Raw genomic sequence first — 19112 nt, forward strand, 5'->3', positions numbered from 1 at the left:
TAAACAGAACACATTAAAATCAAGTGCTCTATTGTGACTATGAGAAAATTAACCATCTGAAAATTAGTCAATGTGATGAACTACTACTATCATAGAAGTTCAAAGCAGTTTTGTGCCATAAAAGTCTACTTTTACGACATTTATTTGGAACTTAAAAAAAATTTTTCCCATTAGAATGATGGTATGTATTTTAGATCCCCAAATCTACAAACAAAGGTGTTTTAAATTCTGAGGTAAATAAGAACTTTCAGAGAAATTCTAAGAGAAACTCGTAGCATTCCAAAGGGCTGTAGAGGATACCAGCTATTTTTTCCAAAGTATTATTTTGTAGCCCCCGGACACAAACATACATAACCCAACAAAAGCACCAACAATCTCAAGGCAGGTCACGTCAGTAGCTCACTAAATCCAAGTGTCTCCTAATAGTAACACGAAAGTATGATTTGTGATACCATTCTTTACTACATTCAATTTCACTACAAAATGTTCAGCTTTTCAATTCTTTGACATAGTTGTATCATAAATAAACACAACAATGCTTGTCAAACCATAAGAATTCAGTAAATGGTAGCTATTATTTTACTTTACTTAGCAGCTATGACTAGGTCATTTGTTTGACTCATGCATAGAATTAAGAAATGAAGAGTAGTTTCAGAAAACTGGACAAGAATTAGAAAAATATGATACGGATGTCTAAGAGATTACATAGATTTTGTGGGAAAATGATCTTAGGGAGTATTAAGTGATGCAGAGGGGGAAAAGGTTGCTATGAAAGAAACTAGCAGTTTGTATGTGATTCCCAAGAGGTGAAAAAAATGTCCATAGTTCTTCCATGTTTACCTACAGATAACATTTTAGCCCTCTGCAATTTTATTCCAACATGAGACCACACGTGAAGGTGAAATTCGGAGTGGGGAAGGAACGTGAGGGGTAGGGATAGGGCAGCATATATAATCAGTCCCTTGCATCACTTGCATGTTTGTGATCTATTTAAGACCAACGTTGGTGCCTCTAGGATTCCCTAAGAGCATAAAACTTTAGTTACTATTAAATAAACACAACTTCTAAATTCCTTACTTTTTAATTAGTTTTAGTTCAAAGGAACACATTTGAAAATCCTCCTTATAGATACATCTGACTTCCAAAAAATTAATCATTACATGAATCTTCTCATTAGTAAATGGCTACTTCACTAATATTTCATATATGCCTTCAGTAAGTGATTGGTGAACATGAATCCATCAGTTTTGCCAGTTACTTGTTCTTATAAAATGTTTGAAAGAGAAAGACAAAAAATAATTAGATAACACATGGATTAGGGAAATTCAATATATTTATCTATATACTATCTTCTTCATTCATAAGGACAAATATGTTTAAAACTTTGTATTTCTCTGCCTTTTCTCTTCCTCAACTCCACTTATCTCCTCCCTGAACTCAAGCATCTGAAAAGAAAAGGTAAAACAGCTACACTTAAGACATATGGGATATTTTTGGCTTCTGGTATTGTCAAAATAAGTAACCTGGACAAACCCTCTTGCTGAAGACAATTTAAAAAGCTGGATGAAAAAACAAAAACTTCTTAAAAGCATTATACGGTCAAGGCACTAAAGAATGACTGGACTGATATCTGGAAGAGGACTGGAGCCCAGAAAAGTGAAACCGAGCCTACGGTTTTCCAGCTTTGGCCTTGAGGCATCAGCAATGACTGGACAGAGGAGAGGCTGAGCTCTGCTGGCGCCATAATTGCTCAGTATTCACTAAGGGCAGAGGCCTTGGAGAATTCCTTGCCCTGCTCCCAATTTTGGGATAACATCTCAAAGTGCTATGCTGGCTGCAGAGCTTCTTATATTACACGCCCAGTAAACCTCAAACTCTGGCCCCATACCAGAGGTTAGCAAACTAAGACTTCCAGGTCAATGTGGGCTGCCACCTATTTTTGTATGAACTGCAAGCTGAGAATCCTTTTTACATTTTTGAAATGACTGGGGGAAATTTTTTCTTAAGAATATTCCATGTCACATAAAAATTATATGAAATTCAAATTTCCATGTCCATAAATAAAATTTTACTGAGAAACAGCTATACCCATTCGTTTGCATATCTATGTCTGCTTTCGACTACAGCAGCACAGCTGAGTAACTGCAACATAAACTCTATGGTCCTCAAAGCCTGCAATACTTACTATCTGGTCCTTTACAGAAACCATTTGCAAACCTATGCCCTTGACTATGAATGCCGTCAGCTGCCCACCAGAAATAAACAAAAATCCTCTGTGGAGGTAAAACAGGATTCAAAGAAAAATAAGAAAGCATATTAGGAGTCTAGACACCACAAATCGGAACCAACAGAAATAACAAGACAATAAAAGACACTGGGGACTCTAGATGTTGAAACTATGAGGCCCAAACTGTAAAACAACAATGCACACTAGTTTCAAGGAAATAAAAGCTAAGGTTGAAAATTTCAAAAGATACTAGGAAATATTTTTTTAAAAGAACTATGATCGGGAAGGGTCCTGCTTGGGGGTGCTCACAATGTTCTATTTCTTTTCCTGGGTGGTTGCATTTTACAATTCATTAAACTCTACCTTCATGTTTTATGGACTTTTCTAAGTTATTCCACAATCTTTAAAAAGCGTAAAAAACATACGGAGCACTACAAATATTCTTGATACATTACGAGAAAAATAAGTCCTGGTCACATCTTTCAAGTGGAACCTCCCTCACATCAGATGGAGGCTTATAATAAGGAAATTACTTGACATAAATATTTTTAAATTTATCATATAGTTAATTAACAGCAAATGCTAAGAACCCTATGTTAAATTCCCTTTTTGAAAACTGCTGAAAGTAGTGTGTGTGTGTGTGTGTGTGTGTGTGTGTGTGTGTGTACATCCCATTAGGAACATACAGTGAAACTGCTATGTTTTACAATGATTTTTCTTTTTTTAAAAAATGGAGACATAACTCCCATACTATATAATTTACCCTTTTAAAGTATACAATTCAGTGGTTTTTAGTATATTCACAAGACTGTGCAGTCACCACTATTATCTAATCCAGAACATATCATCACCCCAAAAAGAAACTGCCATACCCATTAGCAGTCACTCTCCATTCTTCACGTCCCCCAGCCCCTGGAAGCCAATACTCTAATTTCTGTTTCTATAGATTTGTTTGTTCAGCAAATCATTCTGGAATCATATACATGTACCCTTGTGTCTGGCTTCTTTCACTTAGCATACTGTTTCCAAGGTTGTAGCATGTATCAGTGTTTCCTTTCCCTTTTCAGGACTAAATAATATTCCACTGTCTAGATATACCAGTTCTGTTTATCCACTGATGAACATCTGGGTGGTTTTCACATTTTAGCTATTATGAGTAATGCAGCTATGCATATTCATGTACAGGCTTTTATGTGGATATACAGTTTTCAATTCTCTTGAGTGTACACTTAGGAGTGGAATTGCTGGGTTACATGGCAATCATGTTTAACTTTTTTTCTAACTGCTGGCCAAAAAAAAAAAAAGGGCATAACAAGAAATCCACCATCTTAACCATATTTAAGTGTACAGTTCAGTAGTATAAATTATATTCACATTGTTGTAAGATGGATCTCTAAAACTTTTTCATCTTGCAAAACTAAAACAGTATCAGAATTGTTAACCCATACCTCTGAGGAAAACAACTATCAACAAGCATACAGTACTCATATGCAGTTCTTTTTGCCTTTTGTCTTATAAACTCCATTCATTTCCAATGTTTATGTCAGCACATTCCTGCCCTAAAGTTACTTTTAAAAGCTCAAGATATTAAAGATGATATACAAATGGCCAACAAGCATAGTGATGTTCAACATCACTAGCCATTAAGGAAATGCAAATCAAAACCTCTCATACACTGCTGGTGGGAATGTAAAATGGTACAGCCGCTATGGAAAACAGTACAGGGGTTCCTCCAAAAATTAAAAAAAAATTACCATATGATCCAGCAATTCTACTTCTGGGTATATACCCCCCAAAAAAATGAAAGCAGAATTTTGAAGAGATATTTGCACACCTATGTTCACAGCAGCACTATTCACAATAGCCAAGAGGTAGAAGCAACCCAAATGCTCACTGACAAATGAATGGAAAAACAAAATGTGGTATATACATACAATGGAATATTACTCAGCCCTAAAAAGGATGGGAAGTCTGACACATGCCACAACATGGATAAACCCTGAGGATATTATGCTAAGTGATATAAGCCAGTCACAAAAAGACAAATAATGTATGATTCCACTTATATGAGGCATCTAGAATAGTCAAATTCACAGAAACATAAAGTAGAAAGGTGACTGCCAGGTGCTGGGAGAAGGAAGAAATGGGGAGTTGCTGTTCAATAAGTATAGAGTTTCAGTTTTTCAAGATGAAGAAGTTCTGGAGATTAGTTGCACAACAACATGAATATACTTAACAGTATTTAATACACTTAGAAATAACTACGATAGTAGATTTTATGTTACATATTTTTTTACCACAATGAAAAGAAAAGGAAAAAAGAAAGCTCAAGATACTGAATCACACTAAGTTGGGCAAATGTTCTAATGTGCTTAAAAAAAAAAAAAGCTTTTTAAAATGCATGAACACTAAGCATGTTTTATTCCTAAAAAGCAGTATCAATAGAAGAGGCAGTCTTCTACTTATATTTTCCTGCATATTCAATTTATTTATTTAATAAGAAAACAGCCAAACGTTGATAGGTTACTATAGGCCAGGTACATATTAGGCATTTGACCTGTCTTCTCATAACATTCTCATACCACAGTCTGAGAGAAGTGCCTATGGTAGCCCAGACAACAAATGACAAGGCTGGATATGAATCCAGCCAGGTCAGTACAACTCTGTGACTGGCTCTCTCCTCTTACACCATGCTACAACTCAGAGTAATAGGCTTAACAACCTAAAGAGTGAGAAATCATTAAACACACACACACACACACACACACACACACACACACCCCAACAGGCCCCAGCAACTAAAAACCAACAATTTAAGGGCAAAGGAAAGGCTTCATTCTAATGCCTCATTCTCTGATATTCTTACTGTACACATAAAATACCTTCTCCCACACAGGCAAACACTTCCTATACATACCAGGGCTTCTGAATAGTGTTTTAAGAAAGAGCTGAAGGATTAAATAATTTAAAATCTCAAATAATATTACAGGTCAAAAAATCCTTAGGTATTAAAACAAAGTTAAAAGTAAAAAATGTTCCTATGAAAGTTATCTTCCACACATAACAAATGTGCTTAACAAGAAGCTCTAACATCGGTGTTATGTTACTAAGAGACACATACTTTAAGATCTTGAACCCATTTCTTCGTCTACAAAATAAGGATAAAAATGCCTATCCTACAAGACTATTTTGAGAATTAAGCAACAAAGTCCTAACAATTTTACCTGGAAAATAGTCACTCTATTTTTTAAGGCAATAAAGGAACACATTCATCAACTCTGTTTAGACCATAAAGCAAGGGTAAATACTATTTAGACAATATAGCTACTTTTACTCTTGGTATTTCAATAATATTAACTTAGTTGCCTTGACATTTGAGATATGATGTTATCATAATAATAGCAGCTGCCATTTATTAACATCTTATTGTGTTAACAGACACTGTGCCATAAACACTTAATACATGTTATCTTATTTACTACCTCACAACTGATATTATCCCTAGTTTACCAAAGTGAGAACTAAGGCTTAGCGAAGATTAAATTGCTTTTCCAAGCTGTTAAGTGATGGTGCTGGGATTTGAACTCAGGTTTGCCAAAGCCTGAGCTCCTTACCACTAGTGAGTGTTTGATCACATTGACATTTGTCAGCAACACCTTAGAACAAATTACATGACAGGCTGACGTGCCAATAAAGGGTACTGAGCACATGTCTTTCACCTCCTACTACTCTCTCACTCCCTGTCTCTACTGCCGTGGATCTTGCTCCTTGATCACAGCTAATGCTACTTCATAGCCTCCAGGAGGCTTTTGTAAGTCAGCCCACAAAGTAAGTCATCATCATTATCGCATTGGGTTAAAACAAGCTCTCGTTTCCTCACTCCTTGAAATGAAATATCAAAAGGCCTACACACTTTGCAAAGTTTTTCAATCAGGAGTGAAAAGAGAGAATATTAATCTATGAAGTATTAATGGACTAGAAAAACCTTCCTCCGCCATTAGACTGTAATGGAAGGATTTTTTTGTCTGTTCCCTGCAGTATCCATGGCTCTATGTAGCTAAGCTCCCAATATGAGGCCTACCAATTCCACCGTCCTGGTGTCATTTACCACGAAGTGAATCTCTTCCTAAGCAGGGCTTACACAGATGCAACTTAACATTAATATAGAGATTTAGAATTCATTGCGAATTTTCCCTTAGATTTATCTTATATCTGCTGTGAGGTAGATATTTCTGTTTATCCAATTTACTGATAAAACAAAACCAGTCAGATTAAATAACTTGCCTGAAGTCACACCAGGTTCACACATAGTGTAGGCAAAACAATAATCCAAGCTGTCTGACCAAAATTTCTATCTGCCCACATATCTGTTCATCTGTAAAACTGTACGCTACTAGCTAGCAGGTTCTGTCTAAATCCCCTAATACATTACACCAAGAACAGACACATTTTAATGCTTCTTGATAGCGATAATGATAACATTAAGGCAGTCTGCCATTGCTACCAACCACATTTTTAGCAAAAATTGTTCCCCTATGGCTTTCTTTTATTTTGTGCTGATAATCAACAAGCAAAATCCCTTTACATTAGGTTCTGAAGCCTCGCACAATAGAAAGTAAAGTAGCAGCATAAAATAACTCATTACTAGAAAGTTCTAACACTGAAACTGTCCAAAGCAATCAATGACTCATAAAAGCAAAAAATAAGATTTACCTTTAGCTTAAGTGATTCTCCAAGTAACGTTCCCTTATAATCTGTTGTATAGGTCCAGTCATACGGCTTAATAACCTCCTTCGAGTGCTCACCCTCCGTCCTCAAACACCAAAATGAGAAGGGTCAGTCAGTGATGTAGAATATAGATCATCTGTCTTCATTTATCACACCCAATTACATTCTACAGATAATATAAAATATCCTACTAAATACATATGCTTGTCATAATTCACTAACACAAGATCTGTCTTAGTTTTTCTGCACATTTATTGTTATTTAACTTGTCATGTACTGATAGTGTAGTCTCTCCAATTAATCTGTACACTGCCTGAGGACATGGTTTAAAGGCTTATACTTTTTTCAAAGAACCTAGTACACAATAGGCACAAAGTAAATAACTGCTGATTTGATTATGAAAGAAAATACATTTTTCTTAATTTCAGTGCTCCTCAAATTTTCAATGCAAATCATAAGTAAACACTGTTCTTCAAAAATAGGAACATTAAAGTACACGGTGTAATGCCTCTTCACTAAAGAACACTGAAAGCTCAAAAAAGTAAACCCTACATAGCTCAGCTCAATTGTAATTCAATTTAATTCAAGAAGTATTCAAGAGCAGGGTAATTAACCTCCATTTTATGGATGAGAAAAATGAACTCTAGAATGATTCAACTATCAGATTTAATAATAGTACTCGCCATTCTAATAAAATACACATATCACAACTGAATATTTTTTCAACTCTTTTCTGTTTTGTTTAACCCATAACTACCCAGATTCTCACCTGCTTTCCTGCCACTCTTCAGCGCAGGCTACTTTAAGCATTCCTTGGTAGTTGTTCACACATCTTAATGCATCTGTAGCATTGAACTCAATCCCAAAGCCAGAGCCATGCTGGATTCTTAAAACGTTGTCTCCAAACATCATTTCAGGGAGAGATGGCATATGCAATTCATCAGCTAACCTATGTATAACCAAAAGTCAGCAGGATTATTTTATATCACTGTTGGCACTTTTGCTTCCTTCTGATCCTCACAGAATACCTTCTACTCCTAAATGAGTTAAATAATACATGATTTAATAAAATGATATATTTGTAAAGTCTATAAGTGGTTTCATCATCCATTCTCTCTGTGTATATCTTTTTGGCACTGTATTAGGTAGTGGGCTAAATTAGACAGATAATAAATATACAAATAAATACACAATATAATGTCAGCTAGTAACAAGTGATATACAAAAATTAAAGCAAGGTGATGGGGGAGGCACTGTTTTAGGTAGGATGATCAGAGATCACATCTGAGACACTTGAATTTGCGCCTCAAAACTACCCTGTGGGGCTTCCCTGGTGGCGCAGTGGTTGAGAGTCCGCCTGCCTATGCAGGGGACGCGGGTTCGTGCCCCGGTCCGCGAGGATCCCACATGCCGCAGAGCGGCTGCGCCCGTGAGCCATGGCTGCTGAGCCTGCGCGTCCGGAGGCTGTGCTCCACAATGGGAGAGGCCACAACAGTGAGAGGCCCGCGTACCGCAAAAAAACAAAACAAAACAAACAAAAAAAAACTACCCTGTGAGCTAAGAAAGGCTCAGAGAGTTTAAGCAGCTAACTCAAATCACAGAGCCAGTTAAGTGGTAACAACAGGCCTATTTCCATTATATTAGACTGCTTTTAAAGACCTGGACCTCATCTAGCTAGCCTCATTACATAAGAAAGTTATATTAGACATACTATAAGACCAGGATCACAAATTATTAACCCACAGATGTGTTTTGATTAGCCTACACAATATATTTTTTAATATTTGAAATAACTGGCAAAATTATTGAGGTGCCAATAAAAATTGAGAGATTTTTGAGAAATCTGGACTTCTAGTTTCTCTTAAAAAAAAAAAAAACACTTGGCAACATTGGACCTGTATTTCCACGTGACACCAACTGGCTGGAGCTGAGTGGAGGTTGCCCCCTTCAAGTGGGGCATAGGCTCTCTGGTTCACCAGTCTCCTTGGCCCTTTAAAAGCTGAGTCTGTGACCCCTGTTATAAAGACTTTTAAGTGGCTACTCGTTACTTCTGAAAAAAGTAGGTCAATGTATAGGTTACCATGCCTTATGACCCCAACCCCTGAGTTACAACCAGGACTGTCAATTTAGGGATGAAAGTTTTGCTTCTCAACCAAAGGCAATTATCTATGGGCTGGCAGGAACCCCTGAATTTTAGCCTGAGAACTCTGCCCGAAACACTCATGCTGAATTGACTAACGGCCAATTAAACTTACTCTGATCCCTCTTTTTATAAGTCTGAATGACAGTTAAATGAAGCACAGACTAAGAGACATGGCATGACACAGAACCATGAGGTAGAGAAGAGGGGAGAGTGAAATTTTTAAGTAATAGCAAGAGAAGCAGATAGAGCAAAGTAGAGACTGAGAAATAAGGGTGACAAGAAGATTAGAGACATCTATAGTTGGGGCCACAAGAACTGCTGTTCATTTTCTGAGATAATTCCTGTGTTTAGTTATTTCCTCGTGTATTATTAAATTCTCATCACTTGAGGCAACACGGGGGTGGGCAGTGGACAGGAGTCTCCGTTCCTTACAACCTGAAAGCACAACTAACACAGAGGTTCCATGGAAGTGATTTTCTGGTTATCTTATGTACCAATTTTTTTCTGTTAATACTGATTTTGGAAAATTTTCAAAATGTATTGTACACTTCTCTTTGTTTTTAAACAAAACATATAAAATGTTATTTTACCTTTTCTTGCTGACCAGAGATCATCATATTTAACAATCTTGTAAGACAATGTCCTCAAGTTCAATTGAGTGTGTATACCTCTAGCTACTCTAGAATGTAGGTATCTGCCCCTGAAGCAACCTCATCCCTTTTTATTTGGTTTCTTATCTATCAAAGGATGGAAAATCAAACAATCATACTCCTTAAAATTGCATAATGAATAAAAAGAGAACATGAAAAATGCTAACAATTCATTTATTAGGGCAAAGTGACTATATGGAACTCTTTTCCTTCCTTACATTTCCAATATGGTTACAATTATAAAGTATGCAATAGAGTCAAAAGTGTAAATATGCTCTGAATGAAGTTCTAACGGATCCTGAACAAAGCACAGAATTTTAGTGCAAGTGTTATATGATAGCTACTTTAGCAGAGCCGAAGGCTTTCTCTTTTTTCTTTTTTAAGACTTCTGGATTTTTGAACAGCTACATAGTTATACTTGTTAGGTAAAGTAAAATAATGCTATATTAAAGAATATATTCTGACATAAAACTAACAAAGGATCTATGCATATCCCAAGACCACAATTACTCTCTTTCCAACTGCTTTAAATCTATTTCCAATCAGACACACCAATCAAGTCTTGTATATATATTAAAAACAAACAAGTAAAAAACCTTGCATAAACAAATTAAAATACTTAAGCCTTAAATGGAAAAAATATTGATTCTTATTATAAACATCTACTTCATTCCTGGATCATCAAAGCCCCACCACTTTCAAGAATAAAGACGGGTTCTAATTCCACCATGACTGCCCAGGAGAGGACTTAATGCACCACAGTCCCATGTTTCCATAAGCTTCCTATCTCTGGTGAACTTTTTGTTCTTGCACAACAATTATATTAATTTTGGCTATGAAGAAAAGATAGCAATTAAAGATCCTGTTTCTTGTAGGAAAACACCTTCGCCAGTAAAATTCTCTACTTGTTGCAAGCTTTAAAAAAAAAGCAAAAGCACCCACTGAGGGAAACAAGAACTTGCTCACTTGATTTTCAGAAGAACTGTATCAATTTACATTACACCCTGGGGCAAAAATTAAGAAAAAAGTACCAAGAACTTAATCAAATTTATATTCTTTGACCCAAAATATCAGCTTTGGGAAATCTGTAATATAGAAATAATCCCCAATGTAGGAAAAAAAATTATACACATTAATACTCATAATCATCTTATTTTTAATAGAAAATACTCTAATTATAAAGAAATAAATGGTTATGTAAACTATAGTATATCTATATGATGAAATATTATGGAATCATTAAAAATACTTAAAGGGAGAATATAATGGAGAAGAATGCTTATGATACAATAGTAAAGAAAAAAACAGGTACACTGTATGTTTATTTTATCTCTGTGTTTATGTATATGTGCACATATCAGTGATCTAACCTTTTAAGTTGTCCATCTTTAGTATGATATCTAATAACATTAATTTTTCATCATAAATTTAAGTGAAATTTATTCTTTTGCTATTAGGAAATAGAAAATATTAAATACTAGAGAGATCAACACTCCCATGCAAATGTCCATAGACATATGAATGGATAGAGAAAACATGGTTTAAAAAAAAGAAACAAAAAAATAAGATATCTTCTGGATAACTTCTAGGTGATCTTAATTCACTCCCAAGGCTCCAGGTATCAACTATAAGCTGATGATTCCCAAACCTAAATCCATGGACAAGTCATCTTTTTTAAGCTCCAAAATAAACGCCTAAGACACCTCCACTTTATAACCCACACACAACACATATTTCAACAAAACTAAACTCGTCCTCTATCCAACACCTGCCCCCAATCTGCTCCTCCTGGGTTTCTCACCTTGTCCAATGGCAATGAAATCTTGCCAAGGGTATAGATTCCTCCTTCTTCCTTCCTCCTCCTATCAAGTGGCCATCAAATTCAGGCACTTAATCTTCTAAAACCTCTCCTCTCACCCCTTCTAACCGGTTTCCTTACCCAGTACTGCAGCCCACCAATCTATCCTCCACATCATCTCCAGAGAAATCTTTCAGAGTGTACATCTGATAATGTCGATCCTTTGTATAAAATGGCACCCAGTAGTAGTCAGATAAAATTCAAAACTCCTGAGCCTGGCATAAAAGTTCTATCAGTGGTATCTCCACTGCCCAGGGGCCTACCTGCCTCTGGCTTCTCACTACAGTACTCCCCCTCTGATACCTCACACTCCAATCACACAGAAACAGTCCTTCATGGCTCCCACTCTCTCTGACCCACCGGCTTGCCACGTGCCCCCGGACCCCGCCCCACCCCCCGACTTTGTCAAGATTCAGTTCAGGCATCACAAACGCATCACAGCTGTCACTCTCCCTGGTCTTCCGGCTTTACACAGGCCCCCAAGCCCCACCCCATCCCACCGACTTTATCAAGATTCAGTTCGGGCATCCCAATTTCCCGGATGCCTTGTTCCCTTAAACAATCTCAAATAACCCTGCATATACACCTATATCAATTCACACTGTATTATAATCGTCTGTCTCTCTCACAAGACTGTAAATTCCTCGAGGCAGACGCTGTCTTTCATCTTCTGTATCTCACGTGCCTGGCACGGCCCCTGACATGCTAAAAACCAAGCATATATATCATCCCCGTTATCAACCCCTAAGAAAACAGGTCATATCCACCCAGAAAGAAATAGTCTAAAGGTGGCGCAGGCTGCGTCAGGTAGAGACCTACGGGAGGGGAAAGTCCACCGCAACAATCATGCTCTGCTCAAATCCAGGCGGAGTGACAATTTCACGAAGGCAGCGCCTGGCGGCCCGAACCGAAGGACAGGAGGTGGAGACAGGAATATTTCCTGGTGTTGTCAATTCAAAGGTCCCGTCCGGAGGGACCCGAGCCTCCGCCCCCCAGAGAAGGGCTGGGGCTCCGCCGAGTTCGCCCTGCCTCCCGCCCAGGCCCAGCTCCCCAGCTCGCGCCCGAATCCCAGCCCCGGAGCCTCACTTCTCCACATCCGCTGACTTCATGATGTGGGTCTTGGACGCCGTCAGCTTCCAGGGCCCAAAGGAGAAGTCCTGGTGGCTACTCTGGAAGCCGTGGATCATCATGGCCGCAGCGGGGCCCGCGTGGGCCACACGGAACAGGCTGGAGCAGCGGCGGCAGCGGCGGCGGCGGCGACCGACACCGGTCCCTCCGCCTCCCCCCGACCCAGCCCCCTCGGCTTCCGAGCCGTTACCATGCCCGGCCCCACCCCTCCCCCTGCCGGCCTACCCGGACGCAGGCCCTCCTTTCCGCCTTCTTCTCCGCCCCTCGGGTTTTGCTTCCGGGACCAGTTGCCAAGGTTGCGTGACCTACGTCTTACGTCACGACGCACCTGAAAAGAGGGGGAAAAACCGCTGAGGGGCGAGGCTCTGGCAGCAGGGGGTGTGGTCAGGGACGCACCGCCCCCTGAACTCACTGGATGACGTCGTCTTGGGGCATTTCAAGGAAGGTCAGTGTTGGAAAAGGCGAATACAACGTAATGCTAGACGACTTTGCAAAGCAGGGAATTACCTCTCGTGTTGGCGAATTGGTGTAGAGAGGAAATGCCCTACATTTTTCCGTTGAGGACAAAATTTTAAAGTCACTTAGAATTTAGGAGTTTCAGCATCAAGTGCTGCATGACAAGTGGACATCTAGCTACTATGGACTAAGACTCCTATCAAAAATTTCATCCTTCAAGGCTTCCCTGGTGGCGCAGTGGTTGAGAGTCCGCCTGCCGATGCAGGGGACACGGGTTCGTGCCCCTATCTGGGAAGATCCCACGTGCCGCGGAGCGGCTGGGCCCGTGAGCCATGGCCACTGAGCCTGTGCGTCCGGAGCCTGTGCTCCGCAACGGGAGAGGCCACAACAGTGAGAGGCCCGCGTACCGCAAAAAAAAAAAAAAAAAAAAAAGATAGAGGCTTACTATCTCTAAATAGCCTGTGCCCTTTAATGATTAGAGCTTAATCATTGAGGTAAAACCTGCTTCCTTGTTACTTACATTATTTGAACTTGATCTTGCCCTCTGGGGCATCATAGAACAGGCATATTCCCTCTTCTTCATGACTGTTCTTGTTCTTATTTTAAAACAACTTTTACACCTTTCCCTTGTCTTTTAATTCATCCATTTACTTATATATCTACCTATACATCCATTCACCTGTCTGCTTATTTAGTCAATGAATATTTACATTTCTAAGGTCTGAAGCACAGTACTTGGAGAAAAGCATTAAAATGAAAAATATGATTATGCTATGACATTCCCCAGCCTCAAGCAACTTTGTTCATCTGTGCCACATGCTAAGCATATTAGATACATAAGACATTGTCTATAGTTTCAAGTATGAGATCAATGGCACTCAAGTATAAGTAACAAAGTAAATACAAACAATACCATGTGACATCTGGGCAATAAAATGGTATGTGTACATGGACGTGGTACAGGAGGCAAGAGTAATTAACTCTCTCTGCATAGGTCAGGAATGATTCACAAAGAAGATGATGCCAGAGCAAGATTTTAAAGAGAAGATAAACGGTTTCACCAGGAGGAGACAGTCCACTTCATGGACAAGAAACAGCAGGTGCATAGGCATGGAAGCATAGAGCAGCACAGAATAAGTAAGGAGTAAGAAGTCGTTGAGAACAACTGGAACATAAACTTTTATGTATGTAGGAGGATGTAGGGGATGAGGTAGGTGTGGGCCAAATCAGGAGGGAACTTAATGCTGTGCTAAAGAACTTGGGATTTCTTCCAACGGATGATTAGGGGTCATTGCCTAGATGAGCAATCTTGATGGCCTGAACTTGTATCTTCAAAGCCAGATACACACACATACACCAGGATATGTACCAAATGCACTGGAATGGAGGAAGAAAATATTTATATTTATCTCATCTTTTTTGAATTCTATTTCTGTGTATGTTTCATAATGTACATAATAAATCATATATTCACACGGCTTTTATTTATAAACAAATATTGGGATACATGCTCAGTTTTTTACAGATATTGATGGCAAGTGATCAAAAGACTTTGTGGACCATTGGTCTAATTGAAGGGAGTAGTAGAGAGGTTAGAGAGGACATATATGGGAGGGGAGTAGGGGACTGACTGAATGTAAGGGGAGACATATCCAGTCTGTGGTCTGGAGATCACAAAGCCATAATCAGGGTATTGTTCAACTGGTCTGTGTATTCTGTAATGATGAGGAGGAACAGGGACCAGCAAGAGAAAATACATGGCCATATGAAAAGAGAGAAGAGAACAGGATTTTCTGAAGAAGAGCCAGTGGAAAGGAAGTTTCAGATCTGTCTGAACTTCCTTTGTTCCCCCTCATGTGACAGTTCGTATGATGCACATTGGCAGTGAATGCTAATACCTGCATGTGGGGTCACTTCTGAATGAATGATCATGATTATTAAAGAGAATCAGTATTGTTCAAATTTGTATACTGCATCAGTTATAACTTGATTTAACTGTCTCTTCTATCTCAGAATGATTTCTTTCTGCACTATAGAATGGCATGCAGAAAGACTGATCTTGAAATTGCTAATAATTTGGCCAGATTGCCCATCCTCAAGGCTACCCAGCTTCTCCTTCCTTCAAGGAGTTCAGGATCTGTGAACTGACTCAGATCTGAGAGTTAGGGGAGGGCTCTGGTTCCCATGGTGACACCATCCAAGTTGGGGTTCTTTTTGGTTTTGTTTTTTAACTATACTCAGGGTTGTGTTTGTAATATCGATCAAGTAGAACCTTAATGATCTGCCCATCTATTTCTGACCCAGGGACCCATCAGCAATTGCCCCTGCCCAAGATCTCTGTGGGTCAATTCATTCTGACGATCACTTTGTCTGTGCTGCCTATTGTACTTACCGTATTCACATCGCCTCTGGTCAATTAAATGCTCCTATTAGGCTTTTGCCATCTTGGACATTCCAACATCTCTATGGAAATTAAGGAGTCTATTCCAGTGGAACATCTCCCACCTCTATCCCTGCACTACAGAAGTAAGCCATCGAAGCACTTTCCAAGGACGGTGGTGCCCCTTTCACCATTACATTTCTTGGTGAAGAGCATGTCCTCTAATCCTCGCAGGGAACATAATTAGGAGGTGGATGAGCAGGTAACGTGTGAGAAATTCACTCCCACATTCTTATCACCCTATGTTTTTGCTTTACTTCTACATTAAGCCAAGGAGAATCTGTATCTCTAGTTCTGTCATCATCGGTCATGGCTGCATTCAGGTTTCAGTCAGCCTACTGAGCAAACGAGTCCCAGCTGTTCACACCAGCCCTGAATGGACATATCAACGCATTCAGCTCACTCTAAAATTACATTCCTCCCTCGCTGGATCGGCATCCTCGGATTTTATTCCTACACTTGTTTCCTGGGACTTTGCCAATATAAATTAGCAAAATATTGCAATTTTCTTGCTGTTTATGAATTCTGGATTTGACTTTGCAACTTGTTCTCTGGATATGCTGAGAATGAGTATAGTTAAGGATCTAGAGGGAATGAGAAGTGCTAGGTGTGGGGCACAGAGAGAACTGGAACCCTTTTGCAAATTACCTGCCTCAGATGAGGTCATCCTAGAGATTTCAAGCAGGGCAGGACTATCACATCTGAGAGAGGAAGAGGGGCTGGGGATTGCAGGATCAGAGTACTTGAAGTTTTCCATAATCTGAATAGTCCAACTCTAAATTTCCCACTTCTGGTTTAATAAATGTCCTAAAGTCACATAGGCAACCTGCACACGGGCAAGAAGATTGTTATTTGTGTTTATAGTCAGCTACCACCTGCAGGACCGTCACTGAAGCTAATTTTTTTTTCTTTCGGTACGGTAGCCTCTCGCTGTTGTGGCCTCTCCTGTTGCGGAGCACAGGCTCCGGACGCACAGGCTCAGCGGCCATGGCTCACGGGCCCAGCAGCTCCGCGGCATGTGGGATCTTCCCGGACCGGGGCACGAACCCGTGTCCCCTGCGTCGGCAGGTGGACTCTCAACCTCTGCGCCACCAGGGAAGCCCCCACTGCGCCACCAGGGAAGCCCCATATGCACTCTTCATTCATGGTAAATAGAACCTCGAAAACTCTGGAGAATAATAATAAAAAAAAGACATGGAGATAATCTTCTTATGTGAGCTCCGTGAAGGCAGACTTTGTCTACTTCCCCTTAGTGAACCAGCCACCCCGAGGGTGCTTAGGAGATATCAGATGTGTGAAAGAAGGGCTGAGCAAGATAAATGCCTCAGGAGTTCAGAGAAAAGAAGGCTGCCCGGTGGTCAGGGAAGACAAAAATGCTTACATTAGGACTTGAAGGACAAAGTACGATTCAAACAGCAGAGGAAGGAAAAATTACTCCAAATGCTGAAGCATCATGTCCAGAGGCCAAGAGCTAGGAATGCTCAAAAGAATGAGAAAAGGGGCAATAAAAATGGCCAGTGATGGGCTGTTCTGGACACTGTCAAGAGACACACTCCCATCCAACCTCCACATGCAACAACTCTGTGAGTTATGTATTATTATTGCCCATTGTACAGATGAGGAAGCTGAGAATAAGAGTTAAATAACCTACTTGCCCAGTATCATACAGTAACACAACCAATAAGAAAAAGAATAAAAATATGATAGGTATTTGATATAGCCAATGTATTTTCTTTAAATCATATTAAATCCAACTCAGACCCTTGCCAAATAGAATAGGGACTCCTCACCCCAATACCATTCACCACTATCCTTAGGATAATACAAAGGTCTAAGGATCTAGACCTTAGGCAGGGGAAAATGCTTGAGGCAGCTTCTCTGGTTTTGGCCCACATGCTCACCCTGAGATGCCCACAGTCCCAGCCTGCAGGCTTCCAGAAGCTCTGCTGCCTGTGCTCAGCCTCCTGGGTGTTTCCATCCCTCTAAGACTCGGCTCTCTCCCCAGGCTTCAGGAGGGGCGGGGATGAAGGGGGATGGGGAATGGAAGCGGAGAAGGAGGTCTCTCCCCCTCAAGGTTCCCCCAACTTTCCATATCCTTCTCAGTTTGGAGAACTCTTAGTGTCTCTCTTTATGCCTATCTCCCACCTACCCTCCCTTCTCCCTCTCCCGCCAAACACTGCACATCTCCCTTGAAAGTAGGAGCACAAAACCTTGGCTGCCCTTTTGGAAGAGTGGAAGGAAAATACTGAGAGCACAGCACAGGTAACTTTTTCTTTTGGACAATTCCACAGTAGTAAAAAGAAAATGCAAATTAATATCTCAATAAATTACTCTACCACAAATAGCTAACATTGTTTTAAAAGTTTGCTGCATGGCAGGGACTATACCAAGCCCTTTACAAAGGAGATAGATATAATTATTATCCCCATTTCATAGCTGAAGAAACCAGAGCTTAGAGAAGTCAAATATCTTAAGATCACAGGGCTCCTAAGTGATAGAATCAAAACGCAAGTTCAAGAATGTCTGGCTGGAAAGCCCAGGTTCTCTTCCCTGTACCATATAAGGGAAGCAATCCTTCCCCTCTAGAATCCAGAACAGAGGTTTTTTGTTTTTCCCTTCTCTTTAAAAAAAAGAAAAGCTACCTAATTACAGACACTGCATTCAATAACAAATCCAAGAAGAAACTTACTCAGTCTCATAAAAAATCAAATCAAATTTCATCTTTGTCACCGTCTAGAACTTTGCATTTACATACGTAATTTTTACATATTTACCATAATATCATAAATAGAATTTTATAGCCTACCTTTTCAATTGCCTTTATACTGCTACAGCCTCACTGTTTTAATATATTCTATATACTTTATAGGTTATATGTACATATATCAACTTTATATATTTTATTCTTTCATATATGCAAACATAAATATATTTCTATAATTTTGCTATTGTTTCTCTTTAAATACCCTTGCCCTCTTCCTATGCCCACCCCTGTCCACAAACAAAAACAATTGCAGCCTGGTGTGTATTTCCCATACACTTCTCCATAGTCATACAATCACCTAATAATACAAGCATTTGGGGGATTGGCCACGGATTATTTTAGACACTTCCTACAATACATAGTTTTATACACTTATATACTCTTATGAAATATCTATTTTCCCTTATTGCTTTATTTTTTTTAACAGTATGCATTGTGAAAGTCCTTCCAGATCAGCTGATATCACTTTAATGCTTTCTTGTTGAATGATATAATCCATAGGAAGGGCTACCCTACAGTTCATTCAGCCTTTCCTCTTTGGATGGGCATTACCCTTTTTACCACAATAGTCCATGGTGTAATAAACTTTCTTGCATATGTATAGTCTCCTGTACTGGTGCTTTTATTTCTATGGGATAGATTCCTGGATTTCTGGGTCAAAGGGCATATAGTTATTTTAATTTAATAGATATTGCCAGATTGCTTTTCAAATTGTTAC

General features: G+C 39.4%; 1 protein-coding gene across 3 annotated transcripts in view; it reads right to left on the reverse strand.

Moving 5' to 3' along the window:
• Positions 1-13043, reverse strand: part of TIPRL (TOR signaling pathway regulator) — a 33333-nt gene extending 20290 nt beyond the window's left edge. For 2 of the 3 annotated variants that reach the window (XM_027086391.1, XM_027086394.1), the window contains exons 1-3: positions 12693-13043; positions 7725-7904; positions 6941-7040 (exon numbers count right to left, since the gene is read on the reverse strand). In XM_027086391.1, coding sequence (XP_026942192.1) covers positions 6941-7040; positions 7725-7904; positions 12693-12796 — 384 coding nt within the window. In that variant the 5' untranslated portion in view covers positions 12797-13043. The other variant, XM_027086393.1, reaches the window with a different exon arrangement.
• Between the last annotated feature and the right edge of the window lie 6069 nt (positions 13044-19112).

This window comes from Aethalodelphis obliquidens, unplaced genomic scaffold, assembly GCF_003676395.1.
Source record: "Aethalodelphis obliquidens isolate GAN/ISIS:26980383/991018 unplaced genomic scaffold, ASM367639v1 scaffold55, whole genome shotgun sequence".
NCBI classification, from domain to species: domain Eukaryota; kingdom Metazoa; phylum Chordata; class Mammalia; order Artiodactyla; family Delphinidae; genus Aethalodelphis; species Aethalodelphis obliquidens.